The 21603-nt window shown below is 43.5% G+C and overlaps 1 protein-coding gene across 4 annotated transcripts in view; it reads left to right on the top strand.

Annotated features, from left to right (window-relative positions):
- Positions 1-21603, top strand: part of USP13 (ubiquitin specific peptidase 13) — a 130103-nt gene that overhangs the window by 68236 nt on the left and 40264 nt on the right. For all 4 annotated transcript variants that reach the window (XR_009701284.1, XM_061193385.1, XM_061193384.1 and 1 more), the window contains exons 7-13: positions 455-549; positions 1644-1831; positions 7815-7886; positions 8240-8333; positions 17522-17647; positions 18758-18911; positions 20893-21067. Coding sequence is in view for 3 of the 4 variants with exons in the window: in XM_061193385.1 (XP_061049368.1) it covers positions 455-549; positions 1644-1831; positions 7815-7886; positions 8240-8333; positions 17522-17647; positions 18758-18911; positions 20893-21067 (904 nt within the window). In the remaining variant the exon portion in view is untranslated. The remainder of the gene's footprint in view (positions 1-454; positions 550-1643; positions 1832-7814; positions 7887-8239; positions 8334-17521; positions 17648-18757; positions 18912-20892; positions 21068-21603) is intronic.

Raw genomic sequence — 21603 nt, 5'->3', positions numbered from 1 at the left:
CCCCAGGGGCCTGTGTGTTCTCTGTTCCTCACAGGTTCTCCCTGCGTGGGCAGACGGTGTGGCTATTTTCTCCATCACCCTTCCCTCCTCCCGAACTTATATCTATGCCACTGGGGTTCGGGTTAGAACAATCCGTGTTAGGCATTTGTATTTGTCTAATTTTAAATTATTTTAACTTGGACACAGTTCTTTTTTTCTTGTTTTAGAAACCTTTTTAAAATTACTTTCTGAAATGTCAAAAGAATTGATATGATGGGTATATTTACAAAAATATCTATTTATTACGCTTATTTTTTATCATCTGTCTTCCCCCCAGTTGAAACTCACAAGAGATTTTTGTTTTGTTCATTGCTATATCCCAAGCCCAGGGCACAGTAGGAGCTCGGTAAATATGTGTTGATTATTGAATGACTTGATTACAGATCTCAGTGCTTATTTTCTCTTCACCTTCTAGATGTTTATTCTTTCCCAGAAGAGGAACCTGTTTTGGATCCTCATTTGGCCAAGCACTTAGCGCATTTTGGAATTGATATGCTTCATATGCATGGGGTAAGAAAGGTCTCCTTTTGTCTCTATTCCCACTTTGTGGGGAAACTGTTTGGTTTATTTATAAAATTCCTATCACACAAATCTTCATTTTATAGGTTTTAGGTTTTAATGTTTGCATTTACTTCTTGAACTTAATTAGCATTTTCTTTTGGTTATCAGCTTAGATTTTTAAATTTTATTTTATAGTAAAAATGGCACCTCATCCAGTACCATTTTGTTTTAGTTGGAGTTTACTTGCAAAATTTCTGTCTCCTGTGATGGAGAGTTGCGTGAATCACTCTTTGTTCACTAAAGGGAGAAGGTACGGGGAGATGACCTTTAAAATGATCTGTGACCAACATCACTTTAATTGATTACAGGAAGGGAAGCAGAGCTCCTGGGGCAGGGGTGGAGAGAATAAGCCAACAGATTATTGTTGATGGAAACGCTTTGCCTCATTTCATATTATGTTTTCAGGCTGGTATCGTGACTGTGTAATATTTGTCCCTATGGGGAGCTGGTTAATTGTACGTGTTTTGCTTTAGCCCATGTCATCTCCCTCTCCTCATGTTCTCCTCTGTAACTCCTGTTTCTCACTCATGTCACTTTTTAATTTGTGTTCTGTGCTCTTCTTTAAACCTCCCTCCCATGTCAAGCTTCTCCCGAACCCCATGGTTTTATTCCACTTTCTTCTCCAACTGCTTTGCTTTTTGTTTGCTGTGTTGCATTGTATCTACCCTTGAGATTATTCTACTTGCTTCTTTTTTTTGATTCCTATTTGTCTTCTTCCTCCTCCTATCTCCTTTCCTCCCAGTCTCTGTCTCTTTTATTTTAAAATCTTTTAAATGTGGGGTTTTTTTTAATTGTGGAGAGATACACCTAATGTAAAATTTACTGTTTTAACCATTTTTTAAGTGTACAGTTCTGTGACATTAAGTTCATTTGTCTTGTGCAACCATCACCATGTCAGTCTTTTTTAATGAGGTTGTTTATTTCTCTGTTTAACTGGGGAAGAAAGGCAGAAACATCTATTGCTGTTAGAAATAATTGGTGGGACATGATGTTTGAATGATAATCATTGTTAAAGTTGTATTTCTTCAATGATGTTGCCCCAGACAGAGAACGGGCTCCAGGACAATGACAGCCAGCCGCGGATCAGCGAGTGGGAGGTGATCCAGGAGACGGGGACGAAGCTGAAGCCCATGTACGGCCCCGGATACACGGGTCTCAAGAACCTGGGCAACAGTTGCTATCTAAGCTCTGTGATGCAGGCCATCTTCAGCATCCCGGAATTCCAGAGAGCGTAAGTGTCCCGTATAGACCAGGGTGCACAGCCTGCCCTGCATCCCCTCTGCATCCAGTCAGGCAGTGTGTGCTGAGGAAGCCCTTCACCATCTGTGCTGTGACTTCCCGCATGAAGCTGGGTGAGAACACTTGTCAAGTGTTATGGGGATCAGGTGAGATAAGAAGAGCTTTGTAAACTGAAAAACCTCCTACAGGGATTTGTCATATTAATAATGGCTTCCATTTTTAGACCAATACCCTCTATGCCAAGAAAGTAATAATCATTAAGCTTCACAGCAAAACTGCCACATCTCTTCCTATAGATGCGCTAGGAGAGGTTCAGTGATCTGGTTGGTCAGTGGTGAGTGAGTGGAGCTTCTAAGAGGATTTAAGCTTTTCTTTTTTTGCTACTCAAAATGTGGTTCGTAGATGGTGCTGGTCCTTGGACTGCTGGATGTGGATCCGAAATGAGACAGGTATGGAAATTGAGAGTGAGCATTCAGAAATTGTGGTAGGCCTTTGACGTTGCAGTTTTTTATAAGTGGCATTTCATTTTTTCAATACAGTTGACCCTTGAACAACATGGGTGTAAACTGCACGGGTCCACTTATATGTGGATTTTTTCAATAAATACGTACTACTGTACTACAGGATCTGTGGTTGGTTGAAACCAGGGATAAGGAGGAACTGCGAATCCAAAGGGCTGACTGTAAAGTTATGCATGGAATTCCGATTGTGCCGAGGGTTGGTGCCCCTGACTCCCGTGTTGTTCAGGGGTCAACTATAATTTATTTTTATTGTATTTTTAAAGGTATCATCTATATGAGTTGAAATCAACAAACTAGCTGGCCCTTCACCACAAGTAATTGGGAGGCACTGATTTAGGGTGCTTCCCTACTGTACATGTTCAGGCTGCCTGCTTCCTCCCTTGCTGAGGGGCAGAGGGGCTGTATCTCTGGCCCTTTTCTTCCTTAGACTGTGCTTAGGACAGGGAGCCACAGAGACTGGTAGCTGCAGCTCATGGGCGGCCACTGCCTAAGTTTAGGAAATAATCTCTAGTGTTTCCCAGAGCAGGTAGGATTCGACCTTGGTTCGAGTATGGAAGAAGACACACATGTGCTAAGACAGAATGACGGGCAGATAGCACGCTAGGGACAGCACAGGGCAATTTTTTACCCACGTGGAGTTGAGTGCTAATGATTTTAAAGGTGGTTAATAAAAGTATATCAGATGTCCTTTTCCTTCCTCTTTTGGTATTTGAAGTCTTACCTCTTCATACTGTTCCTGGCTTTGGAAATTTATGGTCAGTTTTCCATGTCAGGTTTTAATTTTTTCCATCCAGCCAATAAAGAGCGGGTTCTGCTCTGCTCAGCAGTGCTGGGTATGGGGGGTTCAGTGGTAAACAAAAGGACCTGGTGCCCAGCCCCAGCTGGGGAAACAGACATTAAATGAATGTAGACCGTCCCCAACTTATGATGATTCGACTTAAGATCTTTTGACCTCAAGATGGTGCAAAAGTGATATGTGTTCAGTAGAAACTGTACTTTGAATTTTGAATTTTGCTCTTTTCCTGGGCTAGTGACAGGAGGTACATACCCTCTTGTGATGCTGGGCAGGGCAGCAGCCATAGCTCCCAGGCGGGCATGCGACCCTGAGGGTAAACAACTGATATGCTTACAACCATTCTGTACCCAGACAGCCTTTCTGTTTTTCACTTTCAGTACAGTATTCAATAAACTAGATTGGATAGTCAACACTTTATTATCGAATAGACTTTGTACTAGATGATTTTGCCCAACTGTAGGCTAATGTAAGTGTTCTGAGCATGGTTAAGGTGGGCTAGACTAAGCTTCAATGTTTGATAGGTTAGGTATTGTAAATGCATTTTCAGTGTACGATATCATCAACTTATGATGGGTTTATTGGGATGTAACCCCATCCTTTGCTGAGGAGTATCTGTAATCATAAGAACAACTGCGTGGTTATAAATATGGTAAATTCCATGAAGGAAAAGGGAAGGAGGTGGTCAGGGAGGATCTCTTTGAAGAAGGGACACACAAAGGGATACTCACCTTGACTGATGTGCAGGAGGAGTGTAGACAGGGTTTTGGAGAAAAACAGGAGCAAGTTTGAAGCTCTGAGATGCGAAAACCTTTTCAAAGGTACGCATCATGCATTGTATTATTTTTATAAATTCTTACCCATGTCTCATACCTGTATTATCATTTGATTTGGAAACAATGTAGCTTCATCTTATCTGTCTCATGCTCCAAGATTTTTTTTTTTAAACTATTGAGGGAAAGTCCTTATGGCAGGTGTTGTATAATTATTATTTCTTTTAAACTAGAATGGAAGACACTTATATTCTTTTGTTACAAAGCGCAACAACATTTTTAGTGCTTTACAGCCTACAGTTTTTGAAAATATTTTCTACACTTCAAAGTTTGATGAACAATTAACTTTCTGAATTTTTTCTTCCATGAAAAAATGTACCTCATGTCTATAATTTGGATTTAAGATTTGAATCTCTCACCTGGTCTCGTTTCAAGGGTTGTAGAATTTTGTAGTATCTAACATTTTGTATTCTATTTCCTAAACATTTACGGTATATATTAGAACATGAGCAACTTATTTTTCATACTTGTCCTCGGTCTTTTGGTTCTTTTACCGAATATCACTGGGTTGAAGTACTTGCTCTTCAAACTCCTTTTTCCCCAGTGGGACTAACTTAGTGGAGTTATATCCAGGACTGGTATCTCCATTTTGTAAGTAGAAAGAGTGACTCACAGAGAGATTAAATGACTTACGCACAACCACGGTGTAATTCGGGAACATCAGCCGGACTCCTGATACCCTGCCTGCCACTTGAACCCAGTTTACATTTCAAAATAATTCCAATGAGGAGCAAATCTAAATAAACTGGTGTACCAATTGAATGACAACGAAGATGGATTGTCAGATAGCAAAACTGTTTTCTGCTTTGAAAACCACTAGATTACAAATTGAAGATATAAGTATTGATACTTTAAAAATTATCCAGCATTACTGCTGCCTTTTAAAAATTTTTTAAATTTTAAAAATTCATTTATTTTTTATTTTTGGTTGCGTTGGGTCTTCGTTGCTGCGTGTGGGCCTTCTCTAGTTGCAGCGAACGGGGGCTACTCTTCGGTGGCGGTGCATAAGCTTCTCATTGCGGTGGCTTCTCTTGTTGTGGAGCATGGGCTCTAGGCACGTGGGCTTCAGTAGTTGTGGCTCGCGGGCTCTAGAGCACAGGCTCAGTAGTTGTGGCGCACGGGCTTAGTTGCTCCGCGGCATGTAGGATCTTCCCAGACCAGGGCTTGAACCCGTGTCCCCTGCATTGGCAGGTGGATTCTTAACTACTGCAGGGAAGCCCCTACTGCTGCCTTTTAATTTAATTTTGTTGTAATAGAGGATATTCCTCATTGATTAGAAAAGGAATATAAATTACTAGCAAAATGGACTTTCGTGACATCAAAGATTTACCCCCTTTAACTTTATTCTTTTCCATCAACCTTGCCGGAAAGCGTAAGCTTTTCACTAATGTTCATCTTATCAGTGGATTTTTTTTTTGTCTTGTCAGGTTTTGAGATATGATAAAGACTGGATTGTAAGAGAGCTAATGTTTATAATGTTTATCGTGTTGTATATTAATTAAGAATTCTTCAGTGCAACCTCTGACTCTGAATATAGTTTGGTTTATCTATTATTTGGCTCTTGGTCCATTGAAAATTTCTAAATGGAATTGTTGTTCTAGTGATACAACCAAAAGCCATTTGAATGGGACTATTCCAGAGACGTGTGCTCTGTTAATTTTTATGTTGGTACATAACCTTGGATACAAATTCCGAGTTTGTAATCAGCAGGTGCCTAGAAGTTTCTAGTATTTCAGGAATCTAATTAGATGTCATTACTAACTGTAGTGTATCATGGTTCTCTGCCAAGACTTTACTGCAGTAATGCCTGTTCTGTTGGGTCATTAGGTAGTCAGTTATGAACATTGGTTGTGTGATTAAATGATATGAATATATTCATTCAACACATATTTATCGAGTGCCTTGTACATGTTAGATGCTGTTCTAGTGCTGGAGATGCAGTCATTTGAAGTCTCTGCCTTCATGGAGATTATATTCTAGTATGTAATCTCTAGAAAAATAGATAATAAACAAGAACATAAATAAATTGTATAGTTGCAAATAGTGATTCATGTCAAGAAGAAAGTTAGCCAGGCTCAGGTGATGTGGAACATGAAAGGGAGCAAGGATCCGTAGAGAGAGCGTTCCAGGAAAGAGACAGCAGGATGGCATGACCCTGAAGCAGGAACGAGCTTGGTGTGCCCTGGGCAGCAAGAAGGGGAAATGGCCGGGGTGTTGTGGTCTGGGAGAGAGGGGTGGGAATGAGGTCAGAGAAGCAGGCAGGGCAGGGTGCAGGAAGGGACAGGGAGAGGGATCTGCTTCTGGATGCTTCTTCCTAGAGCTGTCAGGCTCAGAGAGTCCAAGCCTCAAGAGGGAAAGGTGAACAGCACAAAGCAGGGGGTGTGAAATAGGAAATGAACTTAAGAAGTGAAAGAAATGATTGTGTGTTGACATATATATGGAATCTAAAACAAAAATGGTTCTGAAGAACCTAGGGGCAGGACAGTAATAAAGACACAGACGTAGAGAATGGACTTGAGGACACGGGGAGGGTAAGCTGGGAAGAAGTGAGAGAGTGGCATGGACATATATACACTACCAAATGTAAAATAGATAGCTAGTGGGAAGCAGCCGCATAGCACATGGAGATCAGCTCGGTGCTTTGTGACCACCTAGAGGGGTGGGATAGGGAGGGTGAGAGGGAGATGCAAGAGGGAGGGGATATGGGGATATATGTATATGTATAGCTGATTCACTTTGTTATACAGCAGAAACTAACACACCATTATAAAGCAATTATACTCCAATAAAGATATTAAAAAAATTAAAATTAAAATAATTCCCAATCTATGTATAATTATTTAAATGTAATGAATTCACTTATGTGCTTTCTCTTTTGAAAAACATGCTTGTTCAATGAAAAAGATATTAGTTTATTCATCTACTTAAGTTTGAAGATTGCTCTGTAGACAGACTGACAGGTATGTACTATTGGAAACAACTAATACAGGAAAATATATTTTTGACACGTTTGGAGGAAAATTTAAAAAAAAAGAAATGATTGTGTGTTGAGATGAGAGATGGATGGTTACAGTTAGGCTGCTCTGTCAGGTAAACTGGTCGGAAGGAGGGCTTGTGGGCTGCACAGGGGACTGTGGATGGGGCAGGTACATCTGGCAGCGTGGCTCAGGGCACAGCTTGGGAGCCAGGCCGCCTGGGTCTACTCTGGACTTCATCACTCCCTCTTGGGTGATCTTGGAAGCTACCTAATGAATTTGCACCCTGATTTCTCATCTCTCAAATGAGGTAATGACAATAATCCCTTCCTCATATGGTTGTAATGAAGTCTTAATCAGGCAGTTTAGGAAACGCTTCAGAAACGGTAGTTGTTACTACTGTCATTATTCATTTTGACACCACCAGAACAATTCCTAACCTTACCTTTCGTTTTTGGGAAGGTAGTTGAGATGGCGTAAGCCAGTGGTCCTTGACTCTGGCTACATGTTAGACTCACTTGGGGAGCTTGTAAAAGATTCCAAATCCCAGGCCTCAACCTTAGGCAGTGAAATCAGAACATCTGGGGGTGGCTCTGGCTTTCGTATTTTTTCTAGAAACTCTTTAGGGGATTCTAACTCGTACCTGGTGTTGGGACCCATAGATAGAAGCATAAACGTTTTAGGGAGGCCCATGAATATGACTGCAGAGGTAGGAGCTCAGGAAAAAATTCTCTTCAGGTGGATGATTTAGTGTTGACAGAAAGGCAAGAAGGTCTTAGCTAGGATGATAGCTTATTTTGGTTCTGTTCATCTCTCAGTTCCTATGTTTTGACTGTTGCTTTTCATTTTCTAGGTATGTAGGAAATCTTCCAAGAATATTTGACTACTCTCCTTTAGATCCAACACAAGATTTCAACACACAGATGTAAGTGCCCTGTTGTAATTTTTAAGTATCTGATACAGTGTTCCTAGTGGTTTTCTCTGGGTTGCAGAATTAAAGGCAGTTCTGTTCTTTATTGTCTGTATTTTTAAAAGTATTCTAAAATAAGCATGTGTTGCTTTTGTAAAAAGAAAAAGATCAGTAAAATTGTAAAGTACTGAGAAAAATTGAAAATGGAATCAGTATCAAGCAGAATCAAACAGATAAGTTACTTGTGAGTAATTGAGATACAGTGTTCCACCTAAAAGCAGCTGTACTTATTGAAATTTGTAGGTAATTTTAATATCTCTGAGGGGAAACAGCAATAACCTTTTTGTCTGTTTCTCCCTTCTGTCCAGGACTAAGTTAGGACATGGCCTTCTCTCAGGCCAGTATTCAAAACCTCCCATGAAATCCGAGCTCATTGAACAGGTGATGAAGGAGGAGCACAAGGTATGTGTCTGGGTGTTTGCCACACTGAAACGGTGGAAAGAGGAACCTTCTCAGCAAGAGCATGGATTTCCTGTGATTTGGCGAATGGTGGCCATCAATTTAGCAAGCTGTCAAAATAGCTCTTTCATTTTAGGGTCTAGGGTGTCTGTCTGCTCTTAAAAATCGTGGTAAGGAATAGCCAGGGTTGGGGTTTCTGGTGGCATTTGCTTCATGGATTATATGTGATTACCATCATTAATGGTCTTTAGAAATAATATTATTCATAAAATAGAGCTGGAATGGAAGGAATAAACGTATAAAAATATAAACATTTTCCCCTCGGTAACCCAATCTTGGCCCTTCTAGTGTTTGTGTTCTCCTAAGCCTCAACTCTGTTTGCTAGGGTTTCTCAAGAGGCTGGTTGTTAAAAAAAAACAACACACATATTCCTATCCCGCCTCTAGAGCTGAGGATTCTGAATTTCTGGGGAAGGCTGGGCAGTCCTCATTTTTACTAAGCTGCCGGGGAGTTTGTAAGCACACTCCAGTATAAGAAACTCAGTTGGCCATTCAGTCGCTATTACTTGACTCATTGAAAGATGTGCTTCATCTCCTAATAGCCAGACTCCCTTTTCCATGTGCCTGCAGGTTGGGCCACTGACCCCTCCCTGGGCTGCTCTGTTAACAACTCCAGATGGCGCCACTCGCAGCCTGGCCTCTTGGAGTGGTGCCCTTGGAGTTGTGCAGTGCGCAGCTTACACAGCTGTATTTGGTGGTCTTGGCTCCCACAGCTTCAGTCATCCCGGATGGAATGCAGGCCCCGCTTCCCCAGCGCCTGCTCTGCCTCCAGGGTACCTTGTCTTGACTTAGTGGGCAAGTTCTTTCAGTTCTGTTTCTCGGGTGTGTGACCTCTGTGCTCCCAGCTTAAGTCAGTCATCCTTGACTAATGCCTGCAGACTGAGAGCAAGAATCGAAAGTGAATAAGTTCTTTTTCATAAGGAAGCCAATTAGTTGGGGAAATGGAGCAAACGGGAGAAGAGAGACTAGGAAGGGAACATATAGAGGCAGTGTCTGTGGGTGGGGAGAGGGATGTAGACATTTTGAGGGCCAGGCCTGGAGATCAGAGTGTCATGGCCAGGCAAACCTAAGTCCTCCAGTTGCACTGTTACCCAGCATTGCAACAATGAGTCCCTTATCCACCCCAGACAGGAAGACGCCCAGTTGGGATGCAGTTGAGGTGGTTTGGGAGTTGGGCTGGGGTATCGGGTTATCCAGGCTTCTTCTACCTCTGAGCTCCTGTGGAACTTTGAAGAGGTGATGGTGAAAAAACTTGGCCCCAAATGTTGTTTTTGATCACATTTATCCTGGCTTTTCATCCAGGCTGTCACTTCTTGGGCCACTCTTGGGGCACAGTCCACCTGGCCTGGTGGAGGAGACGGAGACTAATTGGGACTCGGGAGCCTGGCTTCCTCTCCTGCCTTTGCAAGGGATCTGGAGACTGGGGGCAAGCCCCGTAACCTTTCAGTCTCAACCATCAAAAGGAAGATTGGTCTCGCTGGTGGTTGTGAATAGTGCAAGTGTGAAGGTCCCCTCTCTAATGTAGATAAAATCTGTGTACAGTACAGGACTGTTGTGCTTTTGGAATCTCCTCATTTGAGAAAATGGGAAATGAAAACTCATTAATTTAGCAGTGTTTGGAAGGAAAATTTGGTTTTAATATCACAATATCCTTTTACATTAGAAAAAAAGTAGTTCTTACATAAGTCATATTCTTTATTTAGTCTGTGAACAGCTGGGGACCCTAGTCCCCTCCCCACCATTGGATTAGCATGGTAGGTGTGTGATCTCCAGGGATCTGAGGCTTGCCCTGCCCTGTCTGGTTCAAGGTGTGAAACCCGGCAGCACTTGGACCATATCTGTCCTGCAGGTGTGTTTTGCTTGCACCACCCCCCCTCCCCAGAATCTGACTTTCCAGCTTCTTTTAAACACTCAGAGCCTCTGGCAGTCCCAGGCCCGTGACAGCAGTTGGCTGGAGCTGAGTAGCAACCCTCCCTTCATACAGGACACACTGTCCCCAGCTGGCCCCAGTCCCTTTGTGGTTCGTGACCTGGCTGGTACGCTGGGTATTTGGGTATGTGACCCTTGATCTAGATGATTTGTAAAGTCCTTTCCCCGCTCCGACATTCCATGATCAATTGGGTCCCTTTAACATTCAGAAAGAGCTTGAGTTGACAGTGTGATTTTCTTTGTGGCCCTGGAGGTGCCAGTTTCAAGCTGTTACTTGAACAGGCAAGTAATTCATTGTAAAATCTCCACGCCTCTTGACAGTGGAGAGAATTACTTTCTGAGGCATCAGGATTTTCACTGGCAGTTGGTTTCAGAGAATCCAATTTGTGAGAATCTTTCTTCTTTCAGGTCTCAGGAGCCCTTTGGTCAGGTGGTCTTGTCCTAGGTCTCTGGTGTTGTGTGTCTTATCTTGTAGATGAGCCTGAAATGCTCCAAGAGATGAAAGAAGATGTGCTGAAGCAAAGAAGAGGATAGATTATGAGAGGAATCTGTGGTGGAGGGGAGAGAACACAGAGCCATGTGGCAGGAATGCTTTTTTACAGGGTCACCACCAGAGATACCAATAACTAGCATTACATAGTGCTTACGAAAGGCCAGGCCCTTCCTGTATGTTCACTGATGCAGAAATGGATGCACAGAATCCTAACCTAAAGTTACAAAGCCAGGGAGTGGGAGAGCTGGGGTTTACACCAGGCAGTCTGGCCCTGAGTGTGTGCAGTATTGACCACTGCACTGTCCTGCTTCCCTAACAGTTGTTCCAGTACTTGTTTCAGGCTCCCAGTGCCTCAGTGTGTAGATGCTGGTAGGTGGATGACAAAAGGGGCTGCTTACATTAAAAAGAATGAAATGATGCCATTTGCAGCAACATGGATGGACCTAGAGATTGTCATACTGAGTGAAGTAAGTCAGACAGAGAAAGTGAAATATAGTATGATAATCTGCTTACATGCAGAATCTAAAAAAAAAAAAAAAAAAAGATACAAATGAACTTATTTACAAAACAGGGGGGAAGGTTGGGGGAAGGGATAGATTGGGAGTTTGGGATTGACATGTACACACTGCTATATGGATAACCAACAAGGACCTACTGTATAGCACAGGGAACGCTGCTCAATATTATGTAACAACCTAAATGGGAAAAGAATTTGAAAAAGAATAGGTACATGTATATGTATAACGGAATCACTTTGCTGTACACCTGAAACTGACACAACATTGTTAATCAACTCTACTCCAATATAAAATAAAAAGTTAAAAAAAAAAAAGCGGTTGCTTAAAGTTTGTGGAATTACCAGTTAGCCCAGTAACTTGGGCTCCTCACATCTTGGGTCATTTCTAAAATATATACTTCTGGATATTAAATTGCTCTGCTACAGACCAAGGTGAAATCTAGTTTTTATATATGCATGCTTAATACATATTTCATCTATAAAAAGATTTGCAGTGTTTTTTTGGGGCACTGCCATTTCTGTATAAATTTGTTGAATTGATTTTTAAAATTAAATTGCGTCTATAATAGCTAAAGCCTCCTCACTAGAAAAGGACACTTTTTCTTCTTCAAAAAATAATATTCCTGATCTTTATGCATTCTAAGACAGTGCTTTCACACATTTTAATGCTGAATACTCCATAATTTCTTTCTCCTTCTGAAGATAGAACATTATTAACAGTTCTGTATTCCGAACAAACTGTTTCTTAAGTGACAATTCATTTAATTTCCCATCTAACTAATCCTTGAGACAGAATTGCTGGTCTCAGTTTTTGATCAACATGATATAGCCAGGGTTCTACTTCCAGATGATGTAATTTTAGCTCCAAACATAAGGACTTTGTTTTCACTAACTTCCATTTTCCTACTTCGGGCAAATGTAACATCTCTAACTCATCTTTTGAAATACGAAAAATAGCTTGGGGGAATACCCTCTGTTCCTTTAGCTTAGGAGATTTGGGGTTTGGATGTGAGTTAGGAATTACTGGTCCAAGGTTTATGGTTTAAGGTTAAAAATTTAAATCAACAGATGACATACACCTGAGCGTTGGGGACAGGCTGAGATGCATGTATTTTTTTTTTCATTCCTGTGATCTTACAATGTAAGCATCTGTACAACCGTTGCTCTAAAGTGATATAAAGCCTCAGTCTTGCTGCTTGTTTATTAATTAAAGCATTAGCCTCAGAGGAATATGAGTGGACACTGTCTGGCTGCCTTCTTGGTTGCAGTGTTAAACAGAAAGTTCTGTGTAAGCATTTGGGAAAGATTCTGAACACGGTAGGTAGTCCTCTCTCCAATTTTAGCTGATCTGTTTTGTAGTTGCTGATGGAGAAAGTAAGTACAGCACCCTATAACTATGACAGGTTCCTTAGGTGGGTGCTATTTAGGAGACTATCTGGGGCTCCCTCTTATAAAGTTAGTTGTCAGGACTAGCCTTTGCTTCTGGGGTCCGAGGGGCAGCTCACAGCAAGAGCGAGAGCTTCCTGAAGGCAGGTCTGATTCTTGGTCAGTTTGATCTCTCTCGTCTTGTTTGGTGATGGGCCCGTAGGGGACACTCAGGTGATGACACTGACCCAGTGCCAACCAGGAAACATGTTATTTCTTTGATTTACTTCTTTGGTTCTTGTTTATTTATTTTGGCAGTGCCATATGGCTTGCAGGATCTTAGTTCCCTGACTAGGGATTGAACCCGGACCACGGCAGTGAAAGCGCCAAGTCTTAACTGCTGGACTGACAGGGAATTCCTTTTGGTTCTTATTTAGGCTTTTTGGTTTTTTTTTTGTTTGTTTTTTAAGAACTTTTATTTATTTATTTATGGCTGTGTTGGGTCTTCATTTCTGTGCGAGGGCTTTCTCTAATTGCGGTAAGTGGGGGCCACTCTTCATCGCGGTGCGCAGGCCTCTCACTATCGCGGCCTCTCTTGTGGTGGAGCACAGGCTCCAGACGCGCAGGCTCAGCAGTTGTGGCTCACGGGCCCAGTTGCTCCGCGGCATGTGGGATCTTCCCAGACCAGGGCTCGAACCCATGTCCTCTGCATTGGCAGGCAGATTCTCAACCACTGCGCCACCAGGGAAGCCCCTTTTTGGTTTCTTTTAATTAACTGCCTTATTCTAGAGCCTGACCTTTTAAAAAAATTATTTAAATATGCAAATATACACACACGTAGAGAGCAAAGTATAATGAGTCTCCATGTACCATCATGTAGCTTCAGCAGTCACCATTACTGCCAATCTGGTTTCGTCAGTCCCTCCTGAACTCAATTTTTCCCTTCCCTCCTCCTTCCCTTCCTCTCCTTTCCCCGCAGTATTTTGACACAAAATCTAAGCATCATCCTTTTCACCTATAAATATTCAGTATGCACCTATAACTAGAATACCTTCTTTTTTTTTTAAACATTAATATCATGTTGAAAGTTGCTTAAAGTGTTACAACAAAATGTATCATCCAATACCCAGCCCATATCCAGATTTTTCCCTGCAGTATCAAAGACATCTTTTCAGAGTCCCTCTCTTTTTGCAAGCGATTGATTTGTTGAAGGAGCTGGATCATTTGCCCCAGGATTGCTCTAATGATTGCTTCCTTGAGGTATTGTTTAGCTTGTGTTTCTTATAAGCTGCAAGTTAAATCTGGAAGCTTAATTAGATTCAGGCTCATTTTTTTTATAGCCTGATTTTCTATCAGACATGAAGCGAACATAGTAATAGTTGAACATGGGAATTAGTGAGACCTCCCCTCAGAAATCAGAGATAGAATAGGTGTGGGATGTGGGTGCAGGCAGAGGGGTCAGCTGATGGTTAGGCATTAAGTGTGGGGAGGCCGAGTTTGAGATAAATCAAACCCAGCTGTGAAAGCCAGGAGCTGGTCTGCCGTGGGATGTGGGGAGGGAGAGGCAGCATCTCTCTGGTTAGGAAGCTTTTCAAATAACTTCTCAGTGACCATCAATTCTCAAGCTATAGCTGTGTGTTGCACCAGGGATTAAGCAAGGTCAGTTGAGGGAAAACAAAGAACTGAAATGGGCACCGAGAGAGAAGAGGCATGGGAGGGGAATGAATGAGGCTGGGCGGCAGTCCGAGTGCGGGGCTGAGTCTCTGGAGTTTTCACCAGGGTCTCCATTGAAACGTCTCCTCCCAACTGTACAACCACGTGGTGGCACAGAGCAGCAGCCAGCTTTTCAGAATTTGTTTTCAGCAAGTTAGTAAACTTTTCCAAGCAGCTGCTTTGATGGGGACTGGCAGCCACCTCAAGTTCCAAGCACAGCTTGTAAGAAGTGACACCAGCAGCAGCAGGCAGTGAGTGTGTGCTTATGTGCATGCCTAAGCTGAAATGCACAACACGAATAGATGTATTCCAAGTGGTGTCTCTGCAGGGCCCAGAGTGGAAGTGTCTGTCATTGCTGGCCTGGCCTGTGATGTTGGCCCCAGGGGTGCGTGGGTTTGAAGAGGGCTTGCCCAGAGTCCAGACAGACTGTCTACTCTTAGCAACTGGTAAGAGGGACTCAGGGACATCAGAGGTGAGAACTAGGCACATGTGTGCAACAAGCAGTATTAGGACACAAGAGAAAGAGAAAGACAGACGGATAAAGAGAGCCTGCGATTGACTTTTCTAGTTGTGTGATCCTGGGCCAGTTACTTAATTCCTCTTGGCCTTAGTTTCCTCATCTGTCAAGTGGAGAAAATAATAATAGTAATCACCTCATGAAGTTGGGTGATTTAAGTAAGAGGCATGTATCAAGTGTTCAGAACTATGCCTGGCACCTAGTAAATATTCATCCACGTACCTAGAATAGTGTCTGACATTTTATAATACTCGGTAAATTTCTATTGCATGAATGACTAAGTGTTAGTCATTATGCAAATATAAGGCATTATTTTTGCATGCGTGTGTTGGCTGATACCATGTAGATATACATCAGCATTGTGACTGGAGAAAGTTACAACTTTTACATTCCTTTCGGGAGGTGTATGTGTGGGTAGTTAAGCTGATCATCAGATATAAATTGGTCTTCACTTAGCCCTAGAAGCACATCTGAAGCCTCGTGTGTGTGTAAGCTGGTCATTTATATACAGGTTCTAAGTCCTCAGATGCCGCCACTTTGGGGAATTCTCCTCCCAGAGCTCTCAGCACTGTTTAAAGTCCTCTGCAGTGTTCCCTAACGTTTGTTATGGATACGTGTTGTCTCTCATCACCCTCCCACCCTGCCGTTGTCTGTCAGCTCTTGGAGGGCAGAACCCCCAATGTGTTCTGCATGAAGGAGGTGGTCGGTAAATGCTGGATGCCTAGGTCAGATATATTTTCAGCAGGACAGGAAAATTCACTCGAGTTTTATTAGAAACGTTGCTTAGAACACGTGTGTTGGAGAGATTTTATATGTAGAGCTGCCCTGTGGCGGCAGGGAGATAGCTCTTGGGGTTTTCCCATCACCTGTTGCATCTGACTGTGTGATTGTGCACACCTGTCGTGGCCTCCAGACCCTGGGCATTGACCCTGGTGTCCAGATCTCAAAGAAGTGTGAGACAAGACCTCCGCCTGCTAAGGACTGCAGTCAGGCTGAGGAGACGGGCCAGAGCGGGCTGAAAGTTAAACGAAGTAGGAGGCATGTTGTGCTATGTGCTCAGTGATGGCCCAGATAGCAAGTTCTCTGGACTTCAGAGGAGGAGAAGGTGGCCTGGAAGCTGAGCATGTGGAGATCTTGAGAAGTGGGTGCACCTTTGCAGAGAGCACATGAGTTACTTCTTCTGCTTGATTGGCAAGGGGAGGTTTGTCTCACTGAGATGTGCTGTGCTACAGCTGCCACTCTGGTTCTGCTGCCGAGAGCCTGGAATTGGGATCAGAACCTGGAGTTCATTCTGGTTCTGCTCTTTGCTGGCTGCATAATAATCTGGTTGTAAGACCACGTTCAGTTGACAGACCTTTGTGGTACTTCTCTGCAGTCTCAGTTTCCTTAGCTGCAAAATGAGGATGATGGTAGTACCTTCTTCATAGGGTTACTGTGAGTATTAAACGAGGTGACATTTGGCGCCATTATTAGATGGAAACAGCTTTCTCCTGAGCCCACCTCTGTCTTTAAAGGTGATGTGGATCTTCCACTCTGCCTCTTTGGAGTATCCCAGGCAGAGTGCCTGGATTTCCTGCAGATTACCAGCATTAAAAAGCCCAGTTCTCATTAAAGCCAGTTTAAAGCTTCTCCCGCTACCAAGCTCAGGAGGCTTGGAAACCAGCAGTGTAGAAGGGTCAGCGTCAGCATCCTCTGGTCTTTTTTTTGTCCTTGCTCCACCTCTTTGCCTCCTCCCACCCCCTCTGGCCCCTCCAGAGTCAAGGATCAAGGGTTGGGGAGATTGGAGACAAGGCAGAGCTTTTCCCTGAGCTAGTGTGTTTGCTCCCTCTTGGCTGCCATGAGTCTTCTATCATGGCCGGCCTCTTTGTGGGGGGCACATTAGTGGTTCTTTACAGATGCCTTCCACCCCTGCTTGTCCCCTCAGGGACCTCCACAGGGACCTTTTCCCTGATGCCCTCCCCGATGACCTCTGTAACCCCCCCTCTCCCCCCCAGCTCCTGCCCGAGTCTCCTCAGCTGCCCTCCCATCATCTTATGCAGTGTCCTTTCTGGGGGAGCCTGGCTGCCTTCTGAGCTGTCCTTTTAGCCCCCGGGGAAGGTCACACATCCTTGTCAGCCAAAGTTGTCCTTGCTCTTCGCATGCTGGCAGCTGCAGGCAGCCTCCTGCCGCTTCTCCAGGTGAGGGCAAGCTCCTGGGAGCTCGACGTGCTCTGCTCCAGAAGCAGCCCTGGGTCAGCTCATGAGCCCGGCAGCTCTGCAGCGGTTGCCTGGGGCGTTGCAGAGCCATTTCCTTTTCTTTCTCTCGTGTTCCCTCATGGGCCGGGGGACAGGAGATGCTGTAGACCTCTCCTCTCCTTTGACTTCCTTCAGAGGAAGTCAACAGGAAGAGCCCCATCCTGTTCTCCTGTCAGGCTCATAGCACAGCGCCTGGTACATAATCAACATCCAGGGCATGCTGGCCGCTATCACTATTTAGCGAACGTGGGCTTCAGTCTTCTTATCTGAAATCGGGGCTGATGTTAATCCCCACTCCGCTTCCCACTTAGTGCTGCTAATGTGTATGAAAGTATTGTGAGTTGGTTTTATTTTTATTTTTTAGCCTCAACAGAATGGGATCTCACCACGCATGTTTAAGGCCTTTGTGAGCAAGAGCCACCCGGAATTCTCCTCCAACAGACAGCAGGATGCCCAGGAGTTTTTCTTGCACCTGGTGAATCTAGTAGAGGTAAGTCAGTCTTCAAAAATGCTCGAAAGGGTTGTAAGAAGTGTGCCCAGCCCCTGCGTGCAGTCCCTGCTGGTGTGGCTGGAATGCTCCGCCCCTCCACTCCCCTCCTAAATCTCTCTCTGGCCAGGCTCCTTCAGAGTCGGTGTCTTTGGGCCTTTCTCTGCTCGGCCCACTTGATGTAGTTGCTCCTCATGCCTGGCCTCCTGGGCCCTTGTGGGTCTCCCTGTCCTCCTCCTAATTTGAACGTGTTCTGGGAGTGTTTATCCATTATTTCATTTGCCTTTTTTGTTTTTTGTCTCTGTGATGAGCTCCTTCAGAGTCCCATGTGGTATTTGGTGTCCTGCCATCACCCTGAGATGGTCACTCGGCTCAAGAGCAGAGTCGAATCACATTAAATGCTGTGGTTTTTTAAAGGCCACTGAGAATTCATGATTAAAGGCTTTCTTCCCTCTCTTAAAAAATAACTACTATTTTCCTGATGACAGATGTGTTCCTTGTGGAAACATAGGCACAGAGGAGAAAATCAAAACCTCCCATGCTACCTGCTCCCACAAACAAGCAGTGCTAACATTTGGGTGTCTGACCCTTCCCCCCTAGTCATCTTCCAGGTGCTATCCATTTTCTACGTGTTGGTTTGTGAGCAGTGTTTTTCACTTAACCTGTTGTGAACGTTTTGCCACGTCATTACCTACTGGAACATAGCATGATTTCTTTTTTATTTGTGTATCATTTACATTAGTGCATTTATATAATCATGTCATACATGGCTTAATTTTTCCAGGGCAGTTCTTGATTTTTTTTTTTCCCCTTTCTCTTTAGTTGGGCTTCCACATCTCCTTTCTTCTAATTCTTTCTAGGTCAGTCCCTCTGACATAACTTTTAACGGCTGCATAATATTAATTCACATGATGAACTATATTTAACCGATCTCCCATTTTTGGACTTTAGGTAACTACCAGTCTTTTCCTGTACTCTGGTGAGCTGGCATGCCCAGAGGGAGCGTTCAGTAACACCAGATCTTTACACCAGATTTATATTTGATTCTGTGCTCATTTTTATTCATGGCTTAATATCCACAATTTTACTAACTTGTTATAATCCAACCTTCAGAGGAACCGCATTGGCTCAGAAAACCCCAGTGATGTTTTTCGATTTTTGGTGGAAGAACGTATTCAGTGCTGTCAGACCCGAAAAGTCCGCTACACGGAGAGGGTGGATTACCTGATGCAGTTACCTGTGGCCATGGAGGCGGCAACCAACAAGGGTAACGTTCTAAAGTGGGAAAAGAGCGGTGTGCTTCTTCACACGTGAAAACCCTCAAGTCAGCAATACTGCAGTTCAGTCTCTGCGAAGTCCTATCAGGAGCAGACCCAGCCCGGACGGTGTCTGGTTTGCATGTCTCATTTCATCTTTTCCTCAGTCCCCATGTGACTTTCTTTTGACATTTTTGTGGAGGGCTTATGGAGGGAACCTGCTTCAGTGCCTATAAATTTGACCAACCGGTTGGTTTAGAGGCGGCTTAATTTAGAGGAAATTATTTGTAATTCAATATTATCACTCACAAGTTGTGTGGAAAGTCTGAGGGGAGTGGTCAGAACTGCATGTTTTTTTGTGTGTTTTTTTTTGTTTTTTTTAGAACTGCATGTTTCGATGTGAGACATTCAAGCAGAGAGAGGCCTCTTAAAAATAATCCAGCTTTGGCATCCGAGTAAGATGCCTGTTGTGGGAGATAAAGTGTGACAGGGCTCTTTGTGGGGCGAGGCTCCTTGGAAGGGTCTCTGGACCTTGGAAGCAGGAGGAAGGTGGGGGGATCTCAGGGGAAGGTTCCTTCAATCAGTCTGATCTGGTTCTTCCCAAGCAGAATAGATGAATGGTATTTCTTAGAATTAACATCTTAGAAGCAGAAAAAGGAGAAATATCTGCTAGATTGCTTATTTCCTGTGAACTGGTGATTTTTGTAAGGTTTAACAACTCCCTGGATGGCCTTTTTCCTTTTTTTTTTTGTTTGTTTGTTTGTTTGGGGTGTAGTCACTTTATTGTGTTAATTGGAAAATGGTGATTATGATGATTTTAAGATGAAACGGTTTCCATTTTCTATAAACTCATACAGCTTTTGACCAGTTTTTTAATTCTTATTCATTATACAAAGTAGAAATGGGGGTGGGGGGGTCTGTGGTTTGCTTCCTTTTTAGCACTGGGCTTAATTGCTGTCTCTTGCCTACCTTGGGGATACTAACATTGTGCTCAGTTCTGTGATCCTAACTCAGAATTTATGAGTGGTAAATCTCCTTTTTTTTCAGAAAGGAGACTTAAAATTTAGTCTCAGGAAATTGATTGCTGGGAACACCTAATGCTAGCATCCTAGATAGAAGTCCATCATAAACTGATTTTGGACTGGGGAATGAACTGTAGAAGCATATTCAGATGTGTTTAAGAAAACACAGAGGTACATCAGTGTGTCTAAAAACTGATAAATCAGAAGGGATTTTTTTGTAACAAAAGAAATTCCCAGAAAGGTCCATTTGAAATCTCTATAAAATTTTGACTTACAGGTAGTTTCCAAGAGCAGATCTGCTGACTCTTGGGAAGTTCATGGTGCACTCACTTCTTTTTCCCTTGGTGTTTAACCATTTGAACAGGGATAGTGTAGAAAGGCCTTCTAGGTTGGCCGCTCTGCTCTCTGCAGTGTCGGGTGACCCCAACATGAAGTTGTCTTGGCATTGTTGGGTAGGATCACGGGCTGGGTGCCTTGGATAACTGCGGTCCTTATAGTTCGTCGTGCTCTTTGGCCTGCACCCTCCATGACCTCTAATCATAGTGAAGGGCTGGGAAGAGGTGAGCCCTCAGGTTTCTTTCAGTGTGAAATTCTCTGGTGAAGACTTTGTGATTAGAGGGTGGTATTGGGATCAAACCAGCCTTGACCTCTGGACAAATGAAAGTCCAGGTTCGTGAATCACTTACAGCACATGCGTGGTCTGAACCTCTCACCTGGGCTGGAGTTCACAGTTCCCTCCTGTCAGTCTCAAAGGGGAACAGGCAAAAAATTATGAATGGCTCGATGCAGCCTGGCAGTGCCACTCTAAACAGGATTTCAGCAGGCTCCTCTGGTTCTGTGGAGGGCAGCAAGTAAGCAATCCTGCCCCACCCCAGAAACCTTCAGCGAAGATGGTTCATTGTTCAAGGGGGTCTTTTTCATTTCACGAAATTAAGTGATTGCAAAGTCATTCATTTGCTCTTTTATTCAGATGAACTGATCGCCTATGAACTAACGAGAAGGGAAGCAGAAGCAAACAGAAAACCCCTTCCCGAGCTGGTTCGTGCCAAGATACCATTTAGTGCCTGCCTTCAGGCCTTTTCTGAACCAGAAAACGTTGATGATTTCTGGAGCAGTGCCCTACAAGCAAAGTCTGCGGGTGTGAAGTAAGTGTGTGTGCGCTTGTGTGGTGGCAGTAGGATAAGGAGGGGGCCTTGAGAGGTGGGGACTGGGTTAGGGGAGGGTTGGGGGGCATTGTACGGGTCTGCATGCTTGCTCATGTGTGGCAAGATGGGATTATGATTTACACAACCCTAGTTGTTGTAGACCTCACTTGTGTGAGACCTGTCCAGTAAAACAGGCTTCTTGTAATCTGTATCATGTGCAAGGGAATGCTTTTTTTTTAAGCCAGGTTGTAGTTTATCCTTTATAGGGAATTTGCGTTTTCTTTTTTTTTGTCGAGGGTATAGCCAAGAACCCTCCCCATCCATGGCAAGATGATATTGATGAAGACATTAGAAAAATACTTATGACAGTCTTAAGTATTTATACTCCACGGTGATAAATTCTTGATTCCAAATTAAAGATTTGGATTAGAACTTGGTGGCTGTGTACCTGCCTGGAGATCAGGGGTCTCAGGGCATCTCAAAGTGGACATCAGGGCTCCTGAGCATTGTTCCAATGAGCTGCCCAGGATGTGGTC

The sequence above is a fragment of the Eubalaena glacialis genome, chromosome 6, assembly GCF_028564815.1.
Source record: "Eubalaena glacialis isolate mEubGla1 chromosome 6, mEubGla1.1.hap2.+ XY, whole genome shotgun sequence".
Classification (NCBI taxonomy): domain Eukaryota; kingdom Metazoa; phylum Chordata; class Mammalia; order Artiodactyla; family Balaenidae; genus Eubalaena; species Eubalaena glacialis.
This window is presented reverse-complemented; position numbering and strand designations above follow the sequence as displayed.